Here is a 6,515-nt window from a genome sequence, read left to right as displayed (position 1 = left end):
GCGATTGATTCAAGCTATGACGTTGTAGGTCTGTGTGTTATCAACTATGTTTAATGTCAAACATAAAATAATTCGCAAGCAATAATGGGATAAATAGAGTGACCTTGTTTGGGTTCGGCAACCCATCTAAAGTATTTACCAACTGATGTGATGTCAAAGAATTTTTTTTATTGTTTTAAAGAAAAACTTTATAAATATATCAAGCAAATGGTAATCCAGCTTGACTATTGGGAACCGATGCAACACAATTGCCCGCTTGCAAGGCCTAAAGATGCTGAGCAGTATTCAAGGACAAATAGTACAGCAGGTATGAACGAATATGCTGAGTCACTAATTGTAGTAAAAGCCGCTTACTTTCATCATTTCAAAGGGAATCAGATTTACTCCCAGGGCCCATCTAATTATAAACTATATAGGCTATAGTTTGAAACAGCACATGATAATTCAGCATAAAAAGTTTAATCACGAAAGACGATGAAACAACGTAGAGTGCAATCATAAACTAAGTTTGGTGATAGACTTGCTTCACATGTCCGCGATCGGATGAACTTTGCCTCTATTTTTAAGAAGTGTCATCCTTAAACGATCAAATATAGATTTCGTTTTTCTTTTCTTAGTTTCTATGTCTTCCATATTAATGGAAACAGATTTGGGACCATCCCCATGTATGTGCTGGCTTAATTCATTTGTCCCATGGTTGGGCGAGACCGGTTTAAGACTGGTCACTGGAAGACGGATCAGGTCCTTCACCTGGGTGTAGCCAGTCACCTCGGTCAGTGGCGAATTGGTGGATCCGCCAGCAATATCCAAGAGCGTCGAGTCACTCTCTTGCCGATGTGCGTTGGGAGTGTCCACACCACTCATTGTCTCGGTACGTTCTTCCTCCCAAACGTCAACGTATACAGCGGTGCTTGCTTGCAGTGGTTGCAAACAACCGCCACTTATATAGGCAATATCCGTAAGGGATTTAGAACGCGACGAGGAATGAGCGAACTCTCCCAACAAAGATTGCCGAGAAAGATCGTCGACACTTTTTGCCAATCTTAGATTGACGTTTGGGATGAAAGGGCCGAAATCTGCAGGCTCTGAACCCTTTACCCCAATCGGATGCTCAGCAACCGACGGCGAGACATGTAGCGAACTTATCGACGGAGCTACTGTCGGCAAAAGGTCAGAAGCCGCAACAGACATTGCGTCCTCCACCAAGTCAGAAACGGAGGCATTATCATCGTACAAATAATTAGAAAAGCTAGATAATGCCTCCGTAATTGCCACGTTCGACAACTGATGCGAGGCCACTGCTACACCCTTGTCTGCCGGAGGTGAACTAGTGTCCAGTCGCCCAGAAGCGATGGAAGGGCTTCTGGGAGGTGGAGAAGCAGTTTGTGTCTCCTCCACCAGCTGGACATCTGGACCTGAAATCAACACATTTGCAAATGGTAGATTTTATGTGAAATTACGCTCAAACATTTTATATTTGAATAGTTTCAATTCAATATGTAGCCTACCCGATGTTTCGAGGGATTGAATAGATGTGGTTTCATCCCTCACCCGCTTCCAAATCATGTACTCGTATGAGGACATGCCGATGCAGTCTAAAATATAACACAACTTGCCATCTACTAACGTACAGCACAAATTTTAAAAAGTCTATTTCAGATGTGAGGTACTATTTGGTTGCAATTGTAGCTACTAAATGTATCATTTAGTTCGCGACTGTCACATCTACTACACGTAATAAAAAAACTTCATTTAAAACACTTACACAGGTGTATGTGACTACATAGCAAGTGTCCCCATAGGAGCAGGCCGACCAACATGAGGACCAGCTTTATTCCTAACACGACTTCAAACACCAACCATGGGACTGCCGAGTTTTTCCACCAAACATCTACAGAAAAGGGAAAATGTTGGAAAACATTTCTCTATTCCTGGGTGAATGTGCTGATGAACTATCCAGATTACATGCGTTGCATGAATAAAAATGAAACTGTTTTAACACCTACTCTGATTCAGGTGTTCGAAGCTGATGGCGTTCACAAACACAAAACTTGAGAAAACGCCCATCGCACTAAGGCCGCACAGCGCACAAACGAATTGCCAAAATTTTACGCTACCTGAATGTTGTCCCTGGATGATGTCTTTTGAGGATTTATCTCAGGAATAAAATTAAAACTTACAAAAGAACGCTCTTAAAAAATAACCAAACAAATCGTTGTTCATTGTTAGTGAGAATTAACCGTGAGCCTCATGTTGAGAAGTTAATAAAGAAAATCGAGGATAAAAGCGTGTGAGTTTTGCTCGAAGGTCTCCGCGCTTACAAATGTCGAGTGTTCCTCTTTTTTTCATCAGAATGTCTGTAACGACACTAAAAGCACATTCAACTAAATACGTAGTTGGAAATGGCAGAAGTGTTTGCTCTGCCACCATAGCTAATTTGGCATACTTTGTACAGACTTGCGAATCCAACCACATCAGCTTGTTTTTGGATGCATAGATTGGTTTTATGCTGTCATCGTTTTGCAGGTGTAGTAGCTCGTCAGCCAGATCGCAGTCCATTGCCAAACCTTCCTCACTTGCACAGTTAAAGAGAAAGGAATGAGTAATCCATGAAGGAAACTTCATCAGTTTTAGATCTGAAAATCTGGAGTTCAACTCAACAACCAGATTTGAAAGATGTTCCAAAATTATTCGAAGGGTAGTATCCGTTGATAACACAGCTGCCAAGATGTGTGAATCCAGAAAAGTTTTTTATTGAAATTTGGGCAATAAAATATTTCAGCTTGTCAATGAAACCAAAAATTATGGTTTTGCAGTCAATGAGTGTCTTTTCTTTTCACTGTAGCTCCTTGTTCAAAGCATTCAGTTTTCCAAAAATATCTGCTAGATATGAGATCAAGGTTTTGGATTCACTTGATTTTAAAAATTGAAATTCTTCTCGGCCACCAACAAATTCCAATACCGTGTCATACAGGTTTAGAAACCGCTCCAAACAGTGCCCTTTTGATAACCATCGTACGCGAGTGTGGAGAAGTAGCCTAATGTGGTCTTCCTCCATGTCCACACACAGCTGTTTGAACAGTCTTTCATTTGTAGGACGGGATTTAATCCAGTTGATTACACTAATAACTTTTTTCAGTAGTTGGTCCAGTTCACAACTGATGGCTGCAGCTGCCAAATTCTCTCTATGAATAATACAGTGCACTGCCATCATGCTTGGATTGTCGTCTTTCAAAAGCTTGAGTACTCCTTGATGTCTTCCCATCATTGCTGGAGCACCATCAGCAGCAGTGGAAATAAGATTTTTAATCGGAATACCATTTTCAGTAAAATACTCTTGGACTACAGCATAAATATCTCGCGCTGTGGTAGTTGTTTTCAAAGACTTGCAAAAAAGCATTTCTTCGGCAAAATTTGAACCATGTTTGAACCTGGTATAACCCAGAAGTAAGGCTTCACTATCTCGAACGGTCGATTCATCGAGAGCCAACGAAAATTTTGTATTGCGAAGAATATCATTTAATTGCGACTGAACATCAATCGCAATTTTGTCAATGCGGCGGCGAACAGTGTCGTTACTTAATGGCAAAGCGGCAAGTTGAGAGCCTGGTGTTCCACTGTCAAGCATTGTTCGGTGGTATATTTCACAGGCTGGTTTGAGCAACTCTTCGCCATCGATGTGCGGTCGAGATTTCTTTGTCAGAAGAAAACTAAGTTCGTAGCTAGCCTGCACCCCACACATATTTAAGTTAGTTTGCACCTTAAACATGGATGTAAGTGACATTTGCCTATTCTTCTGCCTATGTTCGTTAAGACGTTGGAAATATTCAAGAGGTTTCCCTGCATGCTCTGAGTGAACATTTTTGAGATGATCTTTCAGTTTTTGGTTTCTCATCGAATCATTACAAAGAGATTTACAGCACAACAAGCAGTACGGTTTTGTTTCGTCAGTAGAATCTGGAACAAATCCTAGCTTTAGATAGCTTCCAGAGTATACACGAGTCCTCTTTCTCTCGCTGTTATTCGATGAAAACACGTTATCTGAAATTATCTTTCTTGGCATTTCGAGCTTAAAATACTCTACAGTCTACGTATATATTTGAGTATTGCTTTCGCACTACTGAAAAGTAAAAGTGAAGTATCTGTAATAACTAAGTACTTAACATTAGGACAGCAATTATTACTCGTTACTGTTGAGTTTTGTTAAAAATTACTGTCCATTAGAAAAAATTAGCTAGCAGTCTATTTCTTCCCCTTTTTGAATGCTGCAGCCATTAGCTAAGCAATTTAATATGTAACTAATCTAATAAACCTCCTAATCTAATCTATCTAATCTACTGTATCTTACTTACTAGCTAGTTCTAAACTAAGAAAGCTAAGCAATTTAATATGTAACTAATCTAATAAACCTCCTAATCCTAATCTAATCTATCTAATCTACTGTACCTTACTTACTAGCTAGTTCTATACGTACCTTACTAACAATAAAGAGAAAACAATAGCCATTATGAACCAAACAGACACGTTTATAACGTCAGTCACTGCAGGTAAGGAGCTTGTCCTCACGCACTATTGCAGACATCTATCTAAACAACCTCTTCGAGCGGATTTTTCTGTTACAAATAAAATTAAAAAATTAAGTTTTTTTTCATCTTCAGTTTTTCCTCCCCAATTCCCCCCTCGTGCAAATTTCCTCCCTGGAACTCAAAATTCCTCCTTTAGTGAGCCAAGTGGCCCGGTTTGAGAAGCACTGGTCTAGAGTCTAAAGTTAGGCCATCCTGAATAGGCCTGTACGTCGTGGTTAACGGTTATGATATCATTGCAATCGTACCGTATTTTGTTCAGGTACAAACTTCAAACTAATCACAACGAAATAAGCAGAATTATAGCACACAGAATCCCTCTCTCTGCTATAGGAAAGGCTATTCGTTTATTTTCAAAATAATAAATTGACTGGAGACAAGCAACTTATACTACTGTACTTTCAAAATGTTCGCGATCTCCCGATTCAAACTTTTTTGCGGGAAATCTTCATTCCCATCAACAAACAGTTCTTTCTAAGGTTTGACTTTTAATCGACGTGTAGGCTTTATTTATTTTTCGCTAAACAGGCCAACTGGTTACAACACGATACATAAACTTGTTTTTATTTCAACACAAGATGTGTATTGGTATAGTAGTAAAAACGGCATCCGTGCCTGATAACGAACTGCGTAGCTCGTAGTAGTAAATCCTCCGGTGGTTGAATCGTCCGTGGGTTGAATCGTCCGTGGATTGAATGGTCCTTGGTTGAATCGTCCTAGGTTGAATGGTGCTTGGTTGAATCGTCCTAGGTTGAATGGTCCTTGGTTGAATCGTCCGTGGGTTGAATCGACCTAGAACCGTGTTTTTGAAGTCCAACAAGAGCTTGTTGAAAAAAAGAAAATCTACGGAAAAGAACGATTGGTATGAGGGAGAGTAGAGTATTGTTTTTAAACTGCTATACGTTCATTTCTTGTAATTACTTTGGAGCGTATTTTGTAAAATTCTGTGCTAATTTTCGTTTTCATAAATGTTACTGTTTAAAAGAAAACTTGCATTCGTGTATTGCAGTGCAACATTTCTTTGCTGTTTTTGTATTGTTTCGTGTTTATCACAAAAAAGCAATTGCGGCAATGTACTTTGGTAATATTCTAAAGTTAGTCAATGCAACTGAGGTAAATTTGTCAGGGATTGCACATTATCAAATATGGTAACCCTACAATAGAAGCACTTCAAACTCTTGAGTGATAGCAAGTTGTTGAGAGATGGTAGTTGAAATATTTTATTTCCATGCTGGATGGTTTAGTCATGGATTTGCATGTTGAAAAACTTAACCCATTTATGGCAGCTTGAAGCACTGCATAGGACGCTTGGTATTTTGATTCAGCATTTTTAGCAAAGCAACACCATCGATACGAGAACCTTTTGGTTTGCCTTTCTTTCAACCTGCTCTTCTGGTATGGACTGGGCAGATATCTTGGCTCCGTGTAATAATGTGCTCAAAGATTTGTTTCATTATTGCTTCTTCCACCGTCGGAACGAAATCGTCTTGGGAATTGATTGTTGTCAAACTTAAGCTTTCTTACCCTCAAGACAAAGATTTAAGCACGTTGTGTTAAAGGTAGGCTTATATGCATAAAGAATAGGCCTAATACATATATTCATCATTTTCTCATCACACAAAGTCATTGTGTCAATATATAGAACCAGGTTATGGTTAGTACCTCCGTATTCTGGTAAACAGTCACTGTGATAAAGACGGTCTGCGGAAAACCGAAAGTTGACATGGATTGTAGATGGAGAGTGTTGACGTCATTACTACGCACCACATGGAATGCGAGGCTGATAGTAGCGCAAGAAATGGGAAACTAAAATAGGCTATGTCAAACTATCCGGTCAAATTTTTTGGAAAAGTCTGGTTATCGATATAGGGTTCAGGTTAAATAATTTCATTCGGCACATAGCTAGAAAGTATTTCGTTAAATCTTTCCTTC

General features: G+C 39.4%; 3 protein-coding genes across 3 annotated transcripts; all 3 read right to left on the bottom strand.

Annotated features, from left to right (window-relative positions):
* Positions 1 to 289: 289 nt before the first annotated feature.
* Positions 290 to 2,101, bottom strand: LOC143459938 (uncharacterized). Its single transcript, XM_076957260.1, has 4 exons — positions 2,007 to 2,101; positions 1,766 to 1,891; positions 1,509 to 1,595; positions 290 to 1,415 (listed from the first exon to the last, which is right to left on the bottom strand). Exons 1-4 carry the CDS (start codon positions 2,065 to 2,067, stop codon positions 526 to 528), a joined length of 1,164 nt encoding a protein of 387 aa, XP_076813375.1. The 5' UTR covers positions 2,068 to 2,101; the 3' UTR covers positions 290 to 525.
* Positions 2,102 to 2,108: 7 nt separating this feature from the next.
* LOC143459561 (SCAN domain-containing protein 3-like) lies at positions 2,109 to 2,559 on the bottom strand. Its single transcript, XM_076956773.1, has 2 exons — positions 2,241 to 2,559; positions 2,109 to 2,191 (listed from the first exon to the last, which is right to left on the bottom strand). Exons 1-2 carry the CDS (start codon positions 2,557 to 2,559, stop codon positions 2,109 to 2,111), a joined length of 402 nt encoding a protein of 133 aa, XP_076812888.1.
* A 277-nt stretch (positions 2,560 to 2,836) lies between these two features.
* On the bottom strand, positions 2,837 to 4,063 carry LOC143459560 (SCAN domain-containing protein 3-like). The gene has a single exon (XM_076956771.1). The coding sequence runs from the start codon at positions 4,061 to 4,063 to the stop codon at positions 2,837 to 2,839; it is 1,227 nt and encodes a 408-aa protein (XP_076812886.1).
* Positions 4,064 to 6,515: the final 2,452 nt, after the last annotated feature.

The sequence above is a fragment of the Clavelina lepadiformis genome, chromosome 5 (assembly GCF_947623445.1).
Source record: "Clavelina lepadiformis chromosome 5, kaClaLepa1.1, whole genome shotgun sequence".
Lineage (NCBI taxonomy): Eukaryota > Metazoa > Chordata > Ascidiacea > Aplousobranchia > Clavelinidae > Clavelina > Clavelina lepadiformis.
Note: the sequence above shows the minus strand (reverse complement) of the source record. Positions and strands in the feature narration are given on the sequence as shown.

What these genes read in the sequence shown, in the direction of transcription:
- LOC143459938 (XM_076957260.1), bottom strand. Translation starts at nt 2,067, where the DNA reads ATGGGCGTTTTCTCAAGTTTTGTGTTTGTGAACGCCATCAGCTTCGAA. An exon ending in CTTCGAACACCTGAATCAGA is followed by an intron (nt 1,892 to 2,006) that starts GTAGGTGTTAAA and finishes CCTTTTCTGTAG; the next exon opens with ATGTTTGGTGGAAAAACTCG. An exon ending in TCAATCCCTCGAAACATCGG is followed by an intron (nt 1,416 to 1,508) that starts GTAGGCTACATA and finishes TGTTGATTTCAG; the next exon opens with GTCCAGATGTCCAGCTGGTG.
- LOC143459561 (XM_076956773.1), bottom strand. Translation starts at nt 2,559, where the DNA reads ATGGACTGCGATCTGGCTGACGAGCTACTACACCTGCAAAACGATGAC. An exon ending in TTCTCAACATGAGGCTCACG is followed by an intron (nt 2,192 to 2,240) that starts GTTAATTCTCAC and finishes TTATTTTTTAAG; the next exon opens with AGCGTTCTTTTGTAAGTTTT.
- LOC143459560 (XM_076956771.1), bottom strand. Translation starts at nt 4,063, where the DNA reads ATGCCAAGAAAGATAATTTCAGATAACGTGTTTTCATCGAATAACAGC.